The 23440-nt window shown below is 39.0% G+C and overlaps 1 protein-coding gene across 1 annotated transcript in view; it reads right to left on the bottom strand.

Annotated features, from left to right (window-relative positions):
* LOC131565693 (lipoxygenase homology domain-containing protein 1-like) overlaps positions 1-23440 on the bottom strand; it is a 116586-nt gene that overhangs the window by 80110 nt on the left and 13036 nt on the right. The window contains 5 exon segments of the mRNA XM_058816717.1: positions 1941-1996; positions 4100-4181; positions 7585-7663; positions 8316-8470; positions 22154-22379. Of these exon segments, the coding sequence (XP_058672700.1) occupies positions 1941-1996; positions 4100-4181; positions 7585-7663; positions 8316-8470; positions 22154-22379 (598 nt within the window).

The raw sequence follows: 23440 nt of genomic DNA, 5'->3' as shown, positions 1-23440 counted from the left end.
ACTTGCCTCTTATTCAGTAAATATCTGTTACATGGAAAGTGTTCACCCGCACTCTGAAGGGGACTGTTTATCACTATTCTACCATGTAGAATAGTGATAAACAGGTGCTGGAAGAATCTAAGGGAACTACTTTTTCTCCCAGGACTCGGCATCTCTGGAATGTTCTCTTACCAGCTCCGACATTGGCACTGAGTCACGATAGAGTGACACAGAACTGACTACAGGATATCTTTCCAAACCTCTTGTGATGGTTCCCTCCTACAAAGCTCAATCATGGAACGTCAATGAGATCACTGATATGACAACACAAACTGTGAAAAATCAGTCCCAACCATCATCTTTTTCTCATAAGGCATAAAAGTCCAATCTGTAACCAATCTCCGTTCCTCACTGGAGTGAGCCCATGGGCAAAACTAAAATGGCTGAAGAGCAGCTCAAGCTAAGCTGTCATACAGCTACCTGACAGATAACTTCCTAAAAATGTTCTTCTCTTTTATAACCTCTTTTTTCAGAAGCTCTGATCTCAATGGTCTCTGGGTCCTCCTGGACATCTTGGCAGTGTGACATTTCAAAAGCTAGTTAAGAATAAACCACTCCTTTCTCCTCATAATCAGTATACTGAGTCTGATCACTCTTGACACTCACAGGCAGTGAGCAGCCTGTGCATCTGTGCCCGCTTGCTATAACGTAATGAAGAATGAAACTGTGCTGGGAAAAATTTTGAACTGGTAGTAAAATATAGTTTATTTTCTGAACATAAGGTGAAACAGATATTATGGTTGTTTCCCAGAACTGTGCACTTAGCAGATTGCAGAATCCAATTCCAAGTCACTCGTGAAAATCAACTTTCTCTGTGAAAAAGAAAGTCTTTAGTTACCGGAGTTCATCACTCTCCTTTTGTCAAATTCATGCTTTTGTGGAATAATAAAGGTGTTGGTTAAACAGTTTCATTGAATGCAAATGATTCCATTTTGAAACTGGAACTAGATTGGGAGACTAGGACTCATCCTACAGAAAGCAAGTCACTGTTTTCAGAGACAAATGGAAACATTACTTTTTTTAGTTGAGTTGTTCCCATGAAATTCCTAGAGAGAGTTGCACAGAATAACCATTTACAGTTAAATGTTCATTAAAAATAAGTGTATCAGGTTAGGAAGAAACACAGAGGTGGTAACTAGTGCATTATAGGGATGAGAATGTCCTTGTAGATATAGAAACAGAAAGCTGGGTGGGGAGTGTTTCATCTATGTCTTTTCATTAATTAAGCAGATTTAGGCAACTGAATGCACATAATACATTTAGCTTCACTGGAGCATTTGGAGTTTAAGCTTGCATTATTTCTGGCTACTTTGGAATTTTGACCTGAAAATGTTTCCACTGACACTTCACAACACATTTTTCAACTTGCTGATGTTTGTTAGGGGACCTGTCCCCAAGTATTAAATGACAGTGACATTGGGGTAAACAAAAGAACACTTGAATCTCTTTTCAGAGGAATTCCTGATTGATTTCAGAACAGAAGAGTAGAAGTAGGAAGAAAACCAGAAATGGTTTCTGTGTTTTCTCAATTGCTTATAAAGGTCTAGTCCTTCCTGTAGAGTACTGCCAGCCAATTTGTCATGTTCTTTCACAGCTGATATACAAGAAAACACATACAAATGAGGAAATTTGCTCACATATTTCCTGCAATACTGATTTAAATTCAAACAGCAAAAACTATGGTGTAGAAAGCAATGGTTGGAAAACAACTCTTACCTTTAAGAAATGTCTTCACTGAACTGCCACTCTCTAAAATATGAGCAGGAAAAATAATTGTAAGCTAGCTTTATTATCACTTTTTTCTTAAACTATGTTCTTATCTGGAAAAGTTCTTTAGTAATAACAAGGCATTAAGTATATACCGTAGTGCTATAACAAATTTTCTGTAACAAAATACTTACTATTGGCAGTTAGCTCCCTCTCTGTTTTCCCATCATCTTGATATTCATCTAACCATCTTTCATTGCAAAAACAAAAATAATAAGATTAAGAAAAACTATTAGTATTAGTATAGTATATATCATCTGACCATTACCTTTTGTCTCCAATAGTATTTTTTATACACCTTTGATCAAGCTACACCTTGAAACTACTTCCAAGATCAAATTTTCTTTTATACCTTCAGCACAGTTGGCCTTATTCATATAAGAAGAATTTGGTTCAATTTGCTGCAGGCAAAGAAGAATTTTCATGGTTGCTGTATGAGGTGAGTAGTACAATATGGAGTACATTGTGTGAAATACTAATTATTTATTGGTTCAGAGAATCAGCTGTACATGTGAGACAGTTATAAAACCTGCAGTGGTTAGTTATAGTTATTGTACTTAGAATTATATATAAAATCTTCAGGTCTGGAAGTTTCTAAAACTTTTGCCTATCTGCAGCAACAAACTGAGCTTCTGTTCTTGCTTTATTTTTCTTTTATACTGATGAATTTAAGGAACTTTTCTGCAATAACATTTCACTGCAAACATACATTCATACTCCTTTCAGCTGAACCCCCTTGTTCACATAATATTTCCCAATCTTCAACAACCTCACTTATTTAAAAATAAATAAACACATGCTCACTGTCAGCTTCTATTCTATTGACTCCACGTTGATGTTGTATTTGTTTAAACCCAAGATCCATAAAATATTTCATTTCTTGTATGGAACAAAACTCTATGAATAAATCTCTTATGCATGAAGTCTAAACTCCACTGCATTTCAACTTTTTTGCAATAAACAGCTTGATTAAATTTTGAGACATATCTCCTCATTCCATCCTAAGAAACAAAAGATCACTAGCAGTTTCTAAAAGTAGAAAGCATTTTTTGGACAAAAACTGGACACAGGATTCAAGCTGCAGCCTCACCAGTGCTGAGCGCAGAGGCAATCACAGCCTTGGTGTACATTATTGCAGATCCAAGCCAGGTTGTCACTGGCCATCTTGGCCACCTGGGCACACTGGCTCGTGTTCAGCTTGCTGTTGATCAGCTCTTCCAGATCCTTTTCCACCAGCCAGGTTTCCAGCCCCTCATCCCCAGGTCTGTTGCACTGCATGGGGCTGCTGTGACCCAGTGCATCTCCCTCAGCACCCTTGTGTGGATCCCTTCCAGCCCAGTAGAATTGTCTGTGTCTGAGTGCTGCAGCAGGGCACTGACTCTTTCCACTTGGATTGTGGGGCTCATTCTGCTCCCCACTCCTTCCTTCTAGCTCAGGGGGCTGCCTACAAGGAGAACTGGTATCATTCTTGAAGGCTGAGGGGAAGAAGGCATGAAGTGTCTCAATCTTCCCTTCATCCAGTGGGTATTTTCTCTACTTGGCCACCTCACCATCTGTGTCATGAGGTTCTCTTCCATGGGCTCCAGGAACCTCCTAAACTCCTTCTCCTCTGCTGCACTGTATTTGTAGTCCCTCACAAGAACAACAGCTGGTGATAGTGAGACTTCTTCCAGCTGTTCACATTAAATTTTGTCTGTCTTTTTCTCCTGTCTGTAACAGACCCAGACCCTTCTGCCACAACACTGGCCTTGCTGGCCTTCCCCCTGATTCTTACCCATAAATGCCCAACTCTATCACCAAGCTCTAAAAAATCAAAATAATCCCTAACATACAGGGTTGCTTCACCTCCTCTCCTTCCTTGCCTCTCCCTGCTGAAGGGTTTATAGTCATCCATGGCAGCACTGCAGCTGTACAAGTCACCCCACCACGTTTCCATGATGACAACTATGCCATTTCAGATCTTTACACACAATATTTCTTAAAAGGTTGAGAACTGAAATCTTATTTAATTTCACATGGTTTCTATATAATTTAGATTTTTAAAAAAAGATCAATGCACCTTTCCTCTTATGCAACACTTGATTTGGGACTTCTCTGCATTAGGCTATTACTCCCTCCCATGCCAATATAGGAACTTTTTCCTTGTCTTCAGCTGCAAAATTTTTGCATTTTGTATGTTGAAAAACTCCGGGGCAATGCTCAAACACCTAGTTTGTGTGCACATATCTGCTCTAAAATTTTTTCATTACGTTGCTGGAAGGTAACAAATTCTTTTTCTCCATGAATGACATACCTATTACAAGGAAATACGACCTCATGAGCTTCCTCTCCTTCTTTATGTTTGATGACAATCTTATCCAGGAACCATCCACTGCCTGTGTCGAAATGACAAAAGTTTATAATGTGAAATCATACTATTTTTTAAATAAATTTTAAGAAAAAAAGCCCAGATTATCTTTTTCTAGCAGAAACACAGATCATATTTAGACAGATCTCATCAAAATAAATAAGATATATTAACAGAATTAAAGCTTTATTATTTTTTGTGTCTCCTAAGAGATGCAATTCTTTTCTGCCTTTGCCTGTTTGAATTTTAAGAGGGGTGGGTTTTTTTCTCTTGGAGACAAATACATGCATACATCTCTGAACTGTCAACACCATTCACATCCCTGCCTACATCTTTTGATTATTCCCAGTAATCAAGCACAAGAATGTTGGTACAAATCTGTTTATGCCCATAATCAAGATTTGTGTGAAAGCTGGAAATTTTTTCCCACTGTGAGTGAAATTCTTATTGTAGATATAAAAATATTAATTAACAAATCTTTAAAACTTATGCTGTGGGTCTGCAGCCTTGGAGGGGGTTTTAATGTCTTGGTGCCAGTAACTGGCAAAACTGAGGATCCAAGGATTCAGAGCCAGCAACCAGAAAGACTGACTGCCTAAGGCCAGCTAGTGGAGGCCGTATACATCCATCCTGTACATATTTTTTTGTACTTGACACTGATGGACTGTTGTTCTGCTCAGCTGGAGAGGGTAACAGGGGAAGGCTGCTTGTACTGTTTGTGTTCGTGCTGAGTTCCTGCCAGTGTTGATCTGCATGGCCAGCTATGTGCACACATTTGTGTTTTGGAAATGTGTTTGTGTGCATGTCAGTGGGGAGCACACACTCAGCCTTGCTGCTATGAGAGCAGCAGGTGTGGAGCTGTGCACTCTCACTTCTGCTGGGCTACTGAGATAATCTTTTCCCCAACTGCAGTAAGCATTGGCACATCCATGCTGATTTTTAGATCACCTCCAACGACCATCCTAGTGACTGGTCTGGTTGTCTTGTGATGTCCTTCTCAAATAACCTGTTCTCACTGTACCTGCACCACTCACAACTTGTCTCAGGGCCTCTAGCTGGTCAGAGTTACCCCAAGATACATTAGAAAGTCTCTTTTCCCAGCCCAGCAGTTGAAGAAGGAGTCAGAATTCTTAATTTCTCAGTCTCAAGGTTTTTTATTGTTCCCTATCTATAAAATATTTTCTCCTGTCCAGTTGAGGTCCATTCAGCAAGACAGTCCAGGCACTCTGCCTGCCTCCAGGGTGGTGTTATGTCTTTATACTAAAAATTACGCATACAATGTTTACAATTACTTTCCAATACCTATCACCTATGTTAGACAGTGAGCTTCTACTCCAAACCAATCTAAAAGTGTCAACATCACAGCAGAAGATGGAGGCCAAGAAGAAGAAAGAGAAAGGCTGGACACACCCAGATCCCTCCATCTTGCCCCCTGAATCCCCATTCTAAAAAAACCCCAAAATCTACCTTTTCACCCCATGATAAATTCACTATCATTCTATTTAACTGTCATGGCTTGCAGATCTTCATCTAAGGTTGGTAACTTGCTCCATGGGTCATAATCAAAACCACAGGCATTCTGTGCTCTGTGCCAGGGTCTCTGAGCCCCCTGGCATGGGTCTTGGCTGCTCAGGACAGCCAGAGGGATGTCCTGGGTTCCAGCAACTTGTCCTATTGCTTATGAGGTTTCACCTGATTCACACCATTACCCAGCAGCACCTTGCAGCAAACAGCATGCAGGATGTTTTGGTCAGAAACAACCATCCTATTCATCCTTGTGCTTTGCCTCCTGGCTGTATCTGAGACTGGAAGGCAGCAGTTTCTGTCGCATAGAAAGGGCATCCCCAGGTAGTGCATGGAGCAAATGCTGCTCTCTAGGACAAAAGTCCTTCACTTTCCTCATTCACGGGAGCTGTGGGAGTACACCCGTGCCCCGCAGCCTGGGAGCCCCAAAGAAAACATATATTCTAGGATCCCTTCAAGACAGACTCCAAATCAAGAATTAACCCCCTCCTGCCCTGTCACTCAGGCAAGTGATGAGAAAAAGGGGTACTCCACCTCTGAAGGCATCCTTCTTCTCAAAAGTTTGAGTATTTCTGAGCCATCATCTTTTTCCAGCTCTCAAACCCTCAGCCACCACAGGCTAGGTTTATGTGGGGCTAGTCTTGGATACAGTTCAAAATGTTCCTGTGAGACCTGTCTGTGCTGAGTACAATGAACAGCCTCCTGAATTACCAAGGCACATTTTGTTAGATAGAATTCAATCCATTGTCCTGTTTAGACAGTCCTTCAAACCCACACATTTGAACTCCAATGTCAAAAAACATCTTGAGATAGCTGAACTGGGTTACAGATTTGTAATGCTGATCTTTCTAATCTGTGCTGCCTGTTAAAGGAGATATCAGGGAAGAGAGGATGGCACAGTTCTGTGGGGAATGGAGGGAAGGCGGGCTCCACCACAGTGCCTTTTGTGTTATATCTTGGGTTTCTACAATGTGAAACTTTCAGGTGTACAATCATCCATGTTGCTGAAGACAGCAAACTCTATGGAACTACAGGAAACAAGATTACACACCATTCCAAGGCTGCACTGTCAGGGCTGTTTCTGTAATAGTCACAGGCCTGCTCAGAGCCTTAGGCAGTACAGAGAGCAAGACGGGCGTTGCTTGGGGCAACTTCAGAACACAGTAGGTAAAAGGGATTTTCTAATCTCTTATCAGTGAAGCCCTGAACTGCCTAAAATCCCTCTCTTCACTTAGCCTCTTCCTAGATATTAATCTGAAAGCATATTTGCACTATTTACATCTTTGGTGCTTTTAAATGCTTTCTCTGCATTTGCATCATTCCAGGGAGATGCACATTTCTTTGAGGGCCTGTACCCAAAATTCATCTCATTAACAAATTCTTTCTTCTTTCCCTAAAAACCTACAAGCTGAATGCAGTGTCACTCACTGGAGCAGCTCCCCATTGACTTTCACAGATTAAATGTATATTCAAATCTTCTACAATTGCCCAAAGCAGTGAGGACATTGTGTTATAGCTACTCAGATTTTGTCAGGTATTCAGTTACCAGCTGCTGAATACCTTCAATTCCTTCCTGGATAGTTTTCACTGTTTGTCTAGTGAAAGATTGTATTACCAGTGTGAGCCACACTTTTGAGAGTTTTCTACATGCAAATAAATAGTTCTTTTTTATAAATAACTGTGAAAACAGAGAGTAGAATAACACTACATGACATTAAACTCATGACCATTTTTCTGTCCATTACCACAGTTTTTCATCATCCCATCACAGTGACCAACCGGCAGGAAGACTTTTTATCACTGCAAGACCTTCTGTCACAGTTTCTATGAAGGATGCAGCTTAAACAAGTGCATTGGGTTTAAAAAGGACTTGAAAACAGACTGGTCTCTAGGAAATTAAATCCTACCTGGACCAGCTCCATCATGGCTAATCAGAACTTTCTCCAAGTCTCCAAGTGAGACAGCCTTTATGCAGAAAATATCCATCTGTGGAACCATACAAGGAAAATTATAAAGGTCTTAAACATAGCTATTGCTTTGACTCTAACACTATAGAAAAGTGGGGTTTTTTTTAATTTTTTGTTTGTTTGATTGATTGTTGGTTTTCAAAATGAATATAGTTGTTTTATATTCATCCTGGCCAGTCAGGGAAGATCCTTTAAAATTTTCTAAGGTAAATAACACCTGAAAATGCTTCCCCAAAGACATCACTGATGCCTTTGGCATGGCAAAATGATCAGTTTCAATTACTTGGTTGTGTCTACGTTATATTTTCTAGTTCTATATGCCTCACCAAGTTTGGAAAATATACTTAGGAATACAGATTCAGAACCTGATTCTAAAATCTAAAATGATCTGTTCAGGACAACAAATATGATATTGTTACCTTTTTATTTATATGTGCAATACAAATAACTGAAATACCCAAATTCTAATACCTAAAGCTCTCAGTAAATGGTTGATCAAGCAGATAAAAATTAACCATATGATGCAATTATGTAAGGAATTTTGAATAAGGAAAATGTTCAATGCTTAAATAAACCTTGTAAATAAAAGAATTTTTACATTTCTTGATGAAAGAATTTTCTAGCCATAATTTATTCTTATTTATCAGAAGCAGCATTTGTTTATACTTTACCTGTCCATGTCGAAACTTAACATTATTATTCTTAGATCTATGGAGTTTCCTTTTGCCAGCATCTCCTCTTGTCCCAATGATGTTGATATAAACATTGGAATCTGTTTCAGCACCAAGTTTAGCCCCTGTGTATACATGGACCTCATACACCAACACTACAAGAAGAAAAAAAACTTGAGATTATCCTTTCAGCTTGCACAAGATTCTAAAGTGTCCTCATCAAAATTTTGCCAGAAAACTCTGATTTTTGAGTTTGCAAGTAGCATCAGCTATCCATGAATTTGTCACTTCTAAGTTCAAATATTTTAATTCTCTTCACAAAAATATAAGAACACAAAGCTTAAGAAAACCACATTATTCTGAGCACTGCTACGCATTGCTAGTTCACAAAGTCTTTCTTTGCAATTTATCTGGAGACCACCAAACTATATCAAGTCATCATCTGAAATAAAAGCTACTTTTCACTGGAACCAAAGCATTTTCAACCTCCAGATTTATGCAAAACAATTATCTGGGTTGTTAACCTTCATTTCCTCTTAAAAGAGGAATAACAATCACAAATCTAAAGGGTTTTAGATTTTCACCACATGTACAAAGGTGGGCAAGGAATTAATAGCTCCCACACCTATAAAAAATGAGCCTTGCTTTTGAAGGTTTCTACATCTGTCACTAGTGAATGATAGGACTTCCAAAGACAGTTCTCAGTTAAAATATATTTACAACTTTCTAATGCCTTTCCTTATAGTCTAGACCTAAGTCTTACACACAAAAAATATATACATCTTCAAAGAATTCTGCAATATAATTTAGAATTACTGTATTAAGATGTTCTATGCCCCACTAATATTATTTTTATAACTATCCAGATGCGCAAATTTATTTTTAAAAAATTCTTTGCAGTGATCATATATTATTATGTTTCATTTCAGTTTTTCTCTCTGTGACTTAAAAAAAAAATCCTGTTTACATTTTAATGGCAATTTTTCCATGCAGTGTTTCTATTCTAATCACAGCTGGCCATTTCTCCTGCTATGTAGCAGATCACAGGGAAGATTACTGTTTCATTTGTGTGTAATTTTAACAGTTCTTGGGAGTGAAGAAAGGTAATAGAAGTCCTAAAAAACACAATTAGTTCCTTTTAAGAAGGAACAAAGATGAAAACGAAATATAACATGACATATAAAACAGAATATATATGTATAGATTTTATATATATATACATATATGCACAATACTGTACAAAAACTAGTTAAAATGCTGTTACCCTTAAACCACCAGATAGCTACTAGAATCTTACATTTCCATAGATTTTTTTTTCACTGTCTCCCAAGTCACCTTATAAAACTCAAACATCATGTTGTCCACCATCACTGAAAAACAGCTACTCTGATTCCCAGATAAGAAACTAAACAATTAGTAAAATAAAACTGCAAATACATGATGGAGAAAAAAAGCATCACAAGTATTAAAAGTTAGGAGAAATGTTATGGATAGGCTCTATGCTTAATCAAATGAGTGCATTTCTTTTAAACTGTGTAAAATTATCTGAAAACACTGTGTCTCCAACACTTTATCACTATTACAACTATAACTCTAAATAAAACTGGTGTTCTTTGACCAATTTTATTATTTTTGGTAATTCCAAGCTCTCTTGCAGCTCTCACATCTATGCATTAATGTACCAAGACTGCTTGGGAAATATAAATGATCTCAATAATACACACATATCTTCAAAAATTTGAAGAATCTTGTAAAAACTAGTTTCAAGGTTTTTAACAATAAAAAATCATGATAAAACAAATTCTAGATATGAACAGCAAGTAGCAAAGATAAATTAACCTGATAATTAGCATAATTGAGCTATCTGTCTTAATTACATTTTATATCGTAACTGTTAATATAATCATAACTGGCCAAAGGGCAGAGGATAAAGGGTGGCAGCAAACTATGACAGAAAACGTGCGGGAAAGCAAAGAGCCATGCTGATAATGAAGGGGGAAAATATTTAGGAGTGAGAAAGGACAGAGGTTACATTTCCAAAAAAAAAGCTTAAAATTATAATAATCTGTGACCAGAAATTTTAATAACAGGGATGCACTACCCACAAAGCAAGACACTGCAGGTAGTAAAAAAAGGGATATATTGATTTGAAATCTCCTCCGCATTTTTTACACTCTTACTTTCTTAGTTTTGAAAATGCAAACTATCTGTGGGAGGAAAGAAAAGGGTATAGAGTGTTTATGTTATGACTGTTTACATAGAAAGACTAGTATTACTTACAACTACAAGTAATTTCCATGATCAAAAATAAAAAAACTAAGTAACTATAAGCACAATTTTAAAGCATATTCAATGGGGTTTTCTAAAGAAACCGTTTAACAATAAATGTTTACAAAAACAAAATACCAACAAGTCTTTTCATGGAAGGAGAAGAGAACAAGAGGTAATTATAACACAACACAAAGATATTAACAGATAAATAAATTATACTGCATTTTGTAGCACTGTACATCTCTGTGGTAACCAGAGAGATGATAACGATCTAATCATTAAATAGAGTTTTCCTTTGCTACCAGCCTAAATAAATCAGTCTGACATAGACAACATGCACATCTTGAAATGTAAAAAACTGGGAAATATTTTCCATAGTTTCTTGTGTCTGTACATCCCTCACCATCTGTAAAATGTTGTCTGACATTTATTTAAGCTACACAATCTGCATTATTTATACAGGAACCTTCTTACAAAAAATGCCAGTTTGTGCTCTAAATTTTTCTACAAATATAGGCTACTACAATGCAGGCTATTATATTAGGATAATAAAAGGAAGGTTTATACCCCTTAACTTGAGTATATGTTACAATGCATTTCATAGGAATCACACAAAAATGAAGCAAGGAAAATATTTTCCAATACACACATGCCTAATTAGAACATGGTGAACATGGCCACTATGGTGAAACACCTGCATATTCAAGTAAACATGCACTAAATAGATTGTGGACATTAAGCCTTTTCTGCGCAAATGGAAGCGTAGGCACAGACCAGCCTGAGAGGATTCAAATTGTTCAAGTTTTATCAAGCAGTTTGTTTAGATTGCAGAGCAGCTACAAAAGGTGCTAGTGCTAATGGCTCCTGAGCTAAAGATTGCTTAAAGAAGAGAAAAAGAGTGATGGTGCCACTCTGTAACAGATAAAACAAGGTACACCAATTGTTTGATGGGACAATACAACCAAATCTGGAGAACAAACCTACCCATTTAATATACTGCTGAGACAAAAAGACTCACCATATGTGATTATTTTTCCATTTGCAGTTTCTGTATATTGTTCACAAAACACAGTTTGTTGTGTAGAGAGTAAAGTGAAATAATCCTAGATAATGTGTTCAGCCTCTAAGACAGTGCTTTCATTTCTTTTGAGTATCCAACCTATTCTAAGGCCCTCACTGCAGGCCCATCTGCTATGGAGACCTCCTTCACTGCAGGAAGAAAAAGCCATCCCAAAACTCTGAAAAATAGAAATGTGTGGCCTGGTCCCCTATTCTGTAGTAGTAATTTCATTTTACTATATGCTGATTCAGTGAAACTACACCAGCTGTAAACTGGGGTGACAAAACAGAGAGAGGTAAACCCATGGGCAAGAAAAGAAAGGCAAAAATTTTAAAAATATTTCATAAAACCAGCCATTCAACAGAAGTCAGGAAACAGTGTTTCAGCATTGAGAGGGACCTGTGAGACTCACATCTAGGCATCTATCCAATGTGGAGCACATCAAAGTAATAGAAGAAATGTCTTGGAAAACACAGTAACTTTGATAAAGGATATAAGAGGATTAATTAATACAGAATAGCAGGGGGAAAAAAAATCTCAGCTAGCACTCAATAAAAAAGAAAATGACCTTTCAGAAAATAAGTGATTGAAATCTTCGAATTGCTCACAGGGTAACGTTAGATAAGCTCTAGAAACCAAACAGAAAAATCTGCAACATGGATGCATGAATGAAACAAATGAAAAAGGGAAGGAAAGTGTTTTCAGACAGAGGTGAGGAGTTTTTAAAAGGCAGACTTTGAAGCAGTATAACAACTGTGCTAAAAAATGACAGAAGCAAATATATAAAAAGTACTGTAGAGTCATATGAGCAGTCAAGTGTACTAGTACCAAATTTCTTGTTGCTCAGCCTATAAAAATGCTATTTCTTGAGATACTATCATGAGGCTTCAGGAGTTTTTTAAATCCCAACTCCAGCTTCTGGCATCTATTGATAACATAAGGAGTGAAGTACTTTGGACAAAACAGAAGGAGAAAGGAAGTTTTCCTGGTTGTGAAGAGGTAACCTAAGGGCATACTAAGGGCAATAGAACATGAGTTAGAGAACCCTTTTTTCCAGATTTCTCATTCTGGGCACCTGAATCAGGGTTTCCAATACAGAAAATTGATATATACCTGAGCCTTCACCAATGACAAGAGATAGTTTGGTCCCAGTTTGCAGGCACAGTATGTAATTACCAATTCCTTTGGAAGAAGTAATGTACGGAACTCAATGATGTATGATACTTGCCCTTGGAAAATATAAACAGTAAACAAATACCTCCACTAAAGACTAAGTTAATATGTTGATATGTTCTGGGAGAAGAAAACAATCTTAATAGAATTAAGGAAGAATTTATTGTTGAGAATCTGAAAATGAAAGTTTTCATAGCAGAAATACTGGTCTCTTTCTTTTGGTACAAACTGCTGTCCTAGCGTCAGCTTTTTTGAAAATAATTCCACTAAAAGCAATTATTTGAGAATTCTGGCTAAGAGCAAATGAATTGAAGATCCACAGCTGTCTGTGCCTAATGACACTGGTTTGCTTATCACACTGCTGAATCCCCTGGCTGGCTCTACTTCCCTCTTTCTGGTGTGCAGCATGGACTGGTTTTAGAGCAAAGAACTAGGTCCTTTTTGGATGAAACTACACCAGCTAATACATTCCAGGAACACATTGACAACAATCTTGACACAAACTGGCAGTCAGTCTTGGGGAACAGACTAGAACAAGCCTGAAGTAACTTCCCTCTAGACTCCCATAAAGAGCACATAGGGCACTTAACTAAGTGGGATTTTAGCACTGAGTGCTTCACTGAGCAAATTCACTCCCACCAGGCTGCCAGTGTAAACAGACAAACTGGCCAAAGAGCACAAAACCTGGAGAGATGTTAAATGACACACAACATTAAAATTGTCCAACTGCTTCTCTTCAGTCCTCTCTTTATGCTGGCATACCAAGGTCCCAGAACAGTTTTGCACAGTATTGCTCCAGGTTCTGCCTTTTTTCCATATGACATGCCCACTTGAATGAAATGGTCATTTTAGCTCAATCTGTCAAACAGCAAGGTTGAATCTCTGTTTTTGTCACCACCTGGCTTTCATAAAGAGTGTTTGGAATTTTGCAATGACAGAAGGGCAAAGATACAGGTTAGTGAAGCATTAAGGCTAAAAGAGAACAAATTCTTAATGGCTGATACTGGTTAAGAGGGACTATCTTCCTCAGAAGTGGTGCATATATTAATTTAAAGGACACAAATACAAAAACAATATCAGGTTAGGACATTTCAGTTAGAATTATAGTTCTCACTCTAATCTCCACTAACTGCTCTCTAATCTCCACTAGTAATATTTGGAGCAATAGTCTAAAAATATATATATTCTTCAAGACATGCAAGAAAATTACCAGCTTTGAAAAACACACTTGCTAATGAATTGTACAATAAAGAAACTTGACTATTTACTTATGTAGTTGGTGCTTCCTGAGTGATAAAACAGGGATAAAATTTTTGTAGAGATAACACTTGTGTTATTACTATTTGCTTTGGTCATCTTTTGCACTATTTCAGTCAGAGGCCACCTTCTGACCTTTCTGTATTTACATGCACACTTCTCCAAGTGGAAAAGAATGCCAAATCTTCGGAGCTGGAATTTTTCCCACCTCAGTCTCAGTATTTGTCTTTTATCTCATTTCAGTACAGTTATACCCTTGAGTATGTGAACAAGAACAGGACATGTTTCCCCACTTATATTCATTTGACATTTATGTTCACATAACCATAGCAGTAAGAGAATTCAAAACCTCTTGCATCAGGTACCCCTTTGGAACAAAAGTTCAGCCATATCTGAAGACAACCTTGTGTTAGGATCTGTGATAAAAGTCTGCACATGTACAGAGGAATACAGACAGGGGACAGTCCAGGTAACACTCTCCTCTGGCTTCTCCCAAACCCATCACAAGGACCATCAGCCCATCTTCACAAGCACAGGTGCACAAGGGCGGGTGAGAACCCCTAGAGACTTAGGGAAAGGGAACACTCTGCCAACCCCTGCAGGGCTATCCCAGGAGTCTCAGCCTGGGCACAAAACCCACCATGAAAAGACAATTTGGAGTATCTCTCATACTTAAGGGGTTTGATGCCCCAAGTGTGTCAGATGCAACATAGGGCAGAAGAGAAGGAGAAGCTCAGTCCCTTTGGTGGTGGAAGATAAAGATGGAAGAAATAGGAAAATTCGTATCATTAACAAGTGGCTTAAGGGTTGGTGTCATCGACATAATTTTGGATTTTATGACCATGGCGAAACTTTTACAGCATCTTCTCTGCTGGAATCAGATGGAGTACACCTCTCCATTAAGGGCAAAAGGATTTTAGCTCATGAACTGGCAGACCTCATTGAGCGAGCTTTAAACTAAGCTTGAAGGGGGAATGGGAACCAGCTGAGCTAACTGGAAGCAGCCCCAAGAATTGTAAATGTAAGATAGGGGTGAACTCAGTTGCCCAGATGAAGTGCATGTATACAAATGCACGCAGTTTGGGCAATAAACAAGAAGAGCTGGAGGCCATGGTACAACTGCAAAGTTATGATGTAGTTGCCATCATGGAAACGTGGTGGGATGACTCATATAACTGGAATACTACATTGGCTGGATACAGACTCTTCAGGAGAGATAGAAAAGGAAGAAGAGGAGGTGGCGTAGCTCTTTATGTTAAGCAAACCTTCGATGCCATTGAAATTGAAACAAAGGAAGAAGAGGTCGAATGTTTATGGATAAGAATCAAGGGGAAGGCCAACTACGCCGACATCATATTGGGAGTCTGTTATCGTCCACCTGATCAAGAAGAAGAAGTAGACGATTTACTCTATAAGCAGTTGTGCAACTTTTCAAGAGCATCAACCCTTGTTCTTGTTGGTGACTTTAATCTACCAGATATCTGCTGGGAATTTAACACAGCAGTAAAGAGGCAATCAAGAAAATTCTTAGAAACTATGGAAGATAACTTCTTGTTACAGCTGGTAGATCAACCCACCAGGGAAGGGACTACATTAGATTTGTTATTTACAAACAGGGATGGGCTGGTGGGGGATGTGATGGTTGGAGGTCGTTTAGGGCAGAGTGATCATGAAATAATAGAGTTTTCAATATTTGGCGATATTAGGAGGAGCACGAGTAAAACTCGTACATTGGACTTCCAGAGGGCGGACTTTGGCCTGTTTAAGAGATTCATTCAGAGTGTCCCTTGGGAAGCCGCCCTTAAAAATAAAGGAGTTCAGGAAGGGTGGGCTTACTTCAAGGCAGAGATCTTGAAGGCGCAGGAACAAACCATTCCTGTATCCCGAAAGATCAGTCAACGGGGCAAACGTCCAGCCTGGCTGGGTAAGGAGATCTTGGAAGAGCTTAGGAATAAAAAGAGGACGTATCAGAGTTGGAAAAAGGGTCAGGTCTCCAAGGATGTATTCAAGAGGGCTGCTAGAGTATGCAGGAAAAAAATTAGGGAGGCCAAAGCCCAGTTTGAACTCAGGATAGCGACTGCTGTTAAGGACAACAAAAAACGTTTTTATAAATATATTAATAGTAGGAAAAAAGGTAAGACCAGCCTTTGTTCCTTAATGGACACAGGTGGTAATTTAGTATTTACAGACGAGGAGAAGGCAGAAGTGTTCAATGGCTATTTTACCTCGGTTTTTAATGAGAAGATAACTTGCCCTCAAGACTCCCGTCCGTCTGGACTGGTAGATGGTTTTAGGGAACAGAATGGTCCCCACATTATCCAGGAAGAGGCAGTTATAGAACTATTGAAATGCCTGGACATTCACAAATCTGTGGGACCAGACGGGATCCACCCCAGGGTGATGAGAGAGTTGGCGAGTGAGATTGCAAAGCCACTCTCTATCATTTACCAACAGTCGTGGATTACTGGTGAGATTCCGGATGACTGGAAGCTGGCCAATGTGATACCTATTCACAAAAAGGGCGCAAAGGATGATCCTGGCAATTATAGACCAGTCAGTCTGACATCTATACCTGGCAAAATAATGGAACAGTTCATATTACATGCCATCATGCAAGACTTGCAGGATGGCCAGGGTATCAGACCTAGCCAGCACGGATTTAGGAGGGGTAGATCATGTCTAACTAACCTGATCACTTTTTATGATCAGGTAACCCGGCTAGTGGATGCAGGGAAGGCTGTAGATGTTATTTTTCTGGATTTCAGAAAGGCCTTCGACACTGTTTCCCATAGCATACTCCTACACAAGCTAGCTGGCCGTGGTCTGGATAGGAATACCCTTTGCTGGGTTCAAAACTGGCTGGATGGCCGGGCCCAAAGAGTGCTGGTGAATGGTGTCACATCCAGCTGGCGACCAGTCACCAGTGGTGTCCCTCAGGGTTCTGTGTTGGGACCAGTTTTGTTCAATATTTTTATTGACGATATGGATGAGGGCTTAGAGTCTTTTATTAGTAGTTTCGCTGATGATACCAAATTGGGTATGAGTGTAGATCAACTAGAGGGGTGTAGGGCTCTGCAGAGAGACTTGGAACGGCTGGACAAATGGACAGAATCAAATGGGATGAACTTCAATAAGTCCAAGTGCCGAGTATTGCACTTCGGCCATAACAATCCCCTGTACCGATACAAGCTGGGGATGGAGTGGCTGGATAGTGCCCAGGTGGAAAGGGACCTGGGGGTGCTGGTTGACAGTCGATTGAATATGAGCCAGCAGTGTGCCCAGGTAGCCAAGAGGGCCAATGCCATCCTGGCCAGTATCAGAAATGGTATGGCCAGCAGGAACAGAGAGGTCATTCTTCCCCTGTACTCGGCACTGGTGAGGCCTCACTTGGAGTACTGTATCCAGTTCTGGGCCCCTCACTTTAAGAGGGACGTTGAGTTACTTGAGCGTGTCCAGAGGAGAGCAACGAAACTAATAAGGGGCTTGGAACACAAGCCATATGAAGAGCGACTGAGGGAGCTGGGGTTGTTCAGCCTGGAGAAAAGGAGACTAAGGGGTGACCTCATCACTCTCTACAACTTCCTGAAGGGTGGCTGTAGTGAGCTGGGGGCCGACCTCTTTCTCCGGGTGACAACGGATAGAACAAGAGGACACAGTCTCAAGTTGCGTCAAGCTAGATGTAAGTTAGAAGTAAGAAGGAAATACTTCACAGAAAGAGTGGTCAGAAACTGGAATCATTTACCCAGTGAGGTGGTAGAGGCATCATCCCTTGAAGAATTTAAAAAAAGACTGGATGTGGCACTTGCTGCCATGATCTAGTTGAACAGTTAGAACATCGGCTGGACTAGATGATCTTATAGGTCTCTTCCAGTCTTGAAAATTCTGTGATTCTGTGATTCTGTGATTCTGTGATATTGTCATTGCAGAAGACTTATAAGACATTTAGGAGAGGAATTAAAGTCAAGGAAATAGATGGATTTAGGTGACCTGGGGAGGAAGTGGTGTTAGAAAATAGATCACATCTGTTCTCTGTGTGTGTGCACGTGTGGGTAGGGAGTACAAGTACCAACAACTGGACTTGGAGTCGTGCATGGCAGCAACTGGAGAGATTGAAGGGAATAAAACTGCCAGTGAGTGGAGTGGAATCAGGGGTCAGAGCCCATGTCCCTGAGAGCAAGACTGTGGTGGTGTTTGCAGGGGTCCCAGGACGAGGGAAGAGATGAGAATCTTGACTCCATGTTTCAGAAAGCTGCTTTATTATTTTATGATATATATTATATTGAAAGGAAATGATATATTAAAACTATAATAAAAGAATAGAAGAAAGGATTTCATCAGAAGGCTTGAAAGGAATAGAAAGGAAATGGAGTGATAATAAAATCTTGTGACTGACCAGAGAGTCCGAGACAGCTGGACTGTGATTGGCCATTAATGTAAAACAACCACATGAGACAAATCAAAGATGCACCTGGTGCATTCCACAGCAGCAGATAATTATTGTTTGCATTGTTTACATTTCATTTCTGAGACCTCTCAGCATCTCAGGAGAAAAAATCCCAGCAAAAGGACTTTTTATAAAATATGTCTGTGGCAAAAGACCACATGAGCAGCTGAGTGTTGGAGGGACCAGGTGAGTCCTGCTCAGCTGCCAGAGACACCCTGGGGTGTGGGTATCTGCAGGGATGAAACCTGCTGGGCTGGGCGTGAGGGAAATGGCCTGTACCAGAGGCTGGAGCAGGGCTGCAGCCTCAGGGGCTCATATGTCCATTTGCCAGCAACTGAAGAGACTGGGATCCAGGAGCAACTGGGGATTAGACAGAGTGTGTGAGCCCAGCTGTTTGATCTACCTTGTACACATCTATACTCATACACAGTCCCACTGTTGGACGTCTGTCCTGCTCAGCCAGAGAGGAGGGCAGGATGGAGTTGCTGGTGCTGTGTTTGTGCAGCTGCTCTGTGCCTGGGTGACCTGTGCAGCTGCCTTGATGTGTGGTACACACCTGTGCTCTCTGGGGTGCTGGCTGGGAGTGTGCTGAGCCTGGCTGCTGTTGGACCTGGGGCCATGCAGCTGTGGCAGCGTCACTGAGCTGCCACCTCTGGTCTGATTCCCCTAATATTCCTGTGCTATAAAGCTAAGTCAAAAACATTCAAAGTCTTCTATCTTATTGTCATTGAGTGATATATTTTAAGATTTACCCAGCTCAGGGCATGATTACTAATTTCCAATGGCTATCACTTAGAAAATATTTGAATAACTTTTATTTTGTGCATCACAGTGTAACAAGGGAATAAAACCATATCTAAAGAGCAACAGTTAAAAAATCCGATACTTGTAAAATTTGGGCAACTGGAACTGCTAGAAAGGAAAAAAAAAGGCACCAACTGCATAGAAGAATCAGAGGAAAAAAACCCAAGAACCCAAAAAACCAAAGCAGGTCGGAGGAAACCTCCAGGAATCACACAGTACAACAGAATGCTAAATTCAGAGACAATTTCAAAGACAGATCTGGTGCTTTCTAGATCCCAGTGCCGGAAAAGCAAAAGGGAAGATGTAATAGGAAGAGAAAAAGTAGCCATGGACCCAGAAGCTTTGGCAATGTGGAAAAAATAAGAAAAGCAGAGAGAAAGCCAGACCTGCATTGGAGGGACAAGAAATCTGAGTTAAGAAAGTAAGTTGAGACTGGTGTGATGGAGAGATTGACAAAGAACTGAAATCAATACTTGGAGTAGGAGACCAGATTAGTGTCAGTTTTTTTAAGTGGCTGAGGAGCAGTGAGAAAGATTAAGAAAGGCTGCCAAGATCAGAAATCTGAATGGAAAAGAAGCAAGTTCGGAGAGGGAGGTAAAGAAAAGCTAACAGATCCAGGAAATAAATTCAGATCTTAAGAAAAGATGCTAGGAAAAAAAAGAAAGCCAAGGAGTCAAAAAATTGTTCCAAGGATTTGGGTCCATATTGGTTGCATAGAAAACTTCAGCTGGGGAAAGGGAGAAAAAAACCAAGGAGAAATTACCATTTCTTCTGAGAGAGAAGCTGAGCAATGAGGAAAGTGTTTAAGAACAGCAATTACCAGACCAATGCCTTCTGTGCTTAGTTTACATTTGTTTGCTTTGTTTAAAGCACATGACTTTTATACTTAAGCAAATCTGTTATCACTAGAAGATCACAGATTAAATTGAAAGTACAGAATACAAACTCCTAAATCATATCAAATCCTCATTAAGTAATTACCAGCATGTAATTTCTTCTGCTGGAGAAAGTGACTAGATGTGGTTTGCTCAGTGCTTGTAAGCAATTAGCTTTTAAATGGGAAATGAAAATGGATAGTGTTTCATTTTCTTGTTCTTGAGAAAATAAATAGGAAATCCTTTGGCCTCCTTGCTGAGTTTGTATTGATGTTCAATTTAAATGTTCCTAAAATCAATAACTAATTAGTAAAACTTAAATTTTCGAGAAATTTCCAAGTTCTTTTGGAAATGTATCTTTTCTTACACACTTGAAACATATATTTTAATAATTTTCCTGCAAATACAAGGAAATATGCAGTAATACAATGATTAAAGACAATATAAATGGGCTGTTTTAAAGCTATTTCTAGCATTTGATAGAAATTATTTGATTTTTCATATATAAATATATAAATATAGAGTGTACTGACTAGAATATTAGTGCCTTTCTATAAATATGTTTTTCAAACTGCATAATGCAGATTTGAACTATTAATGCTGAAATTATTGTTTGTACAAATTAATTGGCTTCTGCATTGTTTTTTTATTACACCAGTAAATGACATATATGTTACTGTGAGTGGCATATGGTACTGTGGTACATGTCAATGATCATAAAACTTGGCTCATCCTGATCAGTCCCACTTTTTGAAATCTCTTATTGAAGTTAATAACTACTCTGAAGAAAAGAAAAAAAAGCAAAAAAGAGCAAAGTAGAAATGTGAGTTGGTTCATACATGTTTTTCAACATATTCTGTCCTCTGCAATAAAACATTCACATATCATATTCTTCAAATTTTTTTTCAGAGAACTATATTCTTTTGACTTAAGGGTTTTCACTTCTGTGGTATTTTCTTATGAAATGATTTGATTGTCATTAAATGCATGACAATTTCTTTTATGTTGAATCCCAGACACCTTGCAAAATTCACTGCATCAGCTTGAACCCAATTACTAAATGGTATCACCTATCTATGTAAGACTTATCACTGTCAGACATTATTGGCCATCAGCTGCATTGTTGTCATTCTATTAATGTCAAGAGAATCTATTTAAAAAAACCACACATAGTGATTATACTGAATCCATATTCTTCTCTAAAGGCCCAGGACTTTTTAAATAATAACTTTATATGATGGGCTGTTTCCCACTTCACTTAAATGGAACAAAGTGCATCAAAGCTGTCATAAACTTTGAAGTTCCAAAGTGTCACCCTGCAGCTAACAATTTCTGTGTGAATGGCTGTGGCTCAAATCTGATTTGAAAAACATGTGTGTGATGATTCCAACCATGGATTTCTTGTAAAGTGTGTTTCATGCAGGACAAGAAAGGATGATCTCAGAGTTGCTAAAAGGAGCTGGATATCACATGACATTACATACCTTGATTTCAGATCATGGATTCAGATGATGATTCAGATAATGGATTTCTTGTAAAGTATGTTTCATGCAGGACAAGAAAGGATGATCTCAAACTTGCTAAAAGGAGCTGGATATCACATGACATTACATACCTTGATTTCCTGCCAGATGTCTTTCTCTAAAGAGCAGTACTTACCAGTGATGTATGAAATCAAATACTGTATGAAATCAAACACTCTGAGAAATCAAATATTTTATGGGGTAAGATGCCCTGGCCATCAGCTATTATTCTGATTTTGAGAAGGAAAGGCGTGGGGTTAAAGGATCACTTCCCTCTTCTGGAGCTAGAATGTGTCTGGAAGAGATTGTTTCATGGTTACACTGGCTTTTGGGCAGGAGGGCTTTTGTTGCTCTGGAGGAAACACAAAAATCTGTCATATACTCACAGGATATGGTCAGTGAACACATGAGCTAAAATACTGAGCACGTACATGGCAAAAGCTCCTCTGCAGGGTTTCTTATTGCCACTTCTTTCCACGTGTCACCTTCACCCTTGTCTTCAGAAAGCCAGCTCTGTATGGGGAGACAAATCTCTTCAGCAGACACAGGGACTGCTCTTTCAAGCCTGACTTCCTCCAGGTACCAGCTGGGATCATTTCCAGAGTTGTCGTGGCCAATGCGGATTTTATACAGCTGCCCAAGACCTCTGAGATTAATCTGTAAAAAAAAAAAAGTTAAAAAAAGAATCCAGATTTTAATATCAAGTTATACTGTTGTCTTTAGCCATCCTTCTTATACTGGGCATGCAAGCTAAATGTGCAGCTAACATAGTCAAGAGTAATGAGTTTTGTTAGAAAACTAAGCCTTAATATACAATGAATGCCAGAGACAGAGAGAAAATGTGTGGAGTAGTCTGCAAGTGTAATTTTATTGACTTCAGTACTGCATTATTTAAAGTGAGCAAAGGGCTCAGAGAATCCAGTCTGTTTCTAGACCTCTTCAAGGAATCCATTTTCTAGTATTACAATGTAAATCTCTCTTGCTAGACAAATCCTTTAACAAGCAGAACTAAGTTCAGTCATTGCTACACCAAATCATACAAGTCCATACAGTTACCATCAGCAGAGCCCTATTATCTATTCCTACTGCTTATCAGTCTGCTACTTTTCTCATTGACTCCTGTTTTTTTGTGCTCTGGTGCCAGGGTTAACTGTTTCTGTAAGTGCTGATGCCACACTGCAGCAAATTTAAACAATAAAACATGGCTATGTCTCATTGAATACTGCAGCCTTGAAATAAGAGCCGCTGTGTTTTGGGTTGCAGAAGTATTTTGGGCAATTCTGATGGCAGGAATCAAAGCACAAAAGCAGGGTTAACCATTTCAACCTTTTTTTTTTTAACTTTTTTTTTTTATCAGTGTTGTGTTTGAAAGGTCATGGTAATTGGGAAAAACATCACCAAGTAAAAAAGAACAAAAAAGAGCTGTTTCCTTTACTATTATAGCAATTTTGTACTATTTCACATCAAAACAAAAAGGAAAAAAGGAAACAAACCTCCCTGAGGCAAGCCTGGCACAACTAAGTCTCACAGGCTGAGGGCATGACATGTATGCTAGTAGTAAAAAGTCTGAATAGAGTCATACTTATGACCATTATAGTAGGTTCTGCTATATTAAAACAGTATGTTAAAGGAAGATGTGCCAGCTGAAGATACAATTATAGCATTAATACAATAAAACTATGTACCTCAAAGATATACCCTTATTAGTCACAGTGAAA

The sequence above is a fragment of the Ammospiza caudacuta genome, chromosome 1 (assembly GCF_027887145.1).
Source record: "Ammospiza caudacuta isolate bAmmCau1 chromosome 1, bAmmCau1.pri, whole genome shotgun sequence".
Lineage (NCBI taxonomy): Eukaryota > Metazoa > Chordata > Aves > Passeriformes > Passerellidae > Ammospiza > Ammospiza caudacuta.
This window is presented reverse-complemented; position numbering and strand designations above follow the sequence as displayed.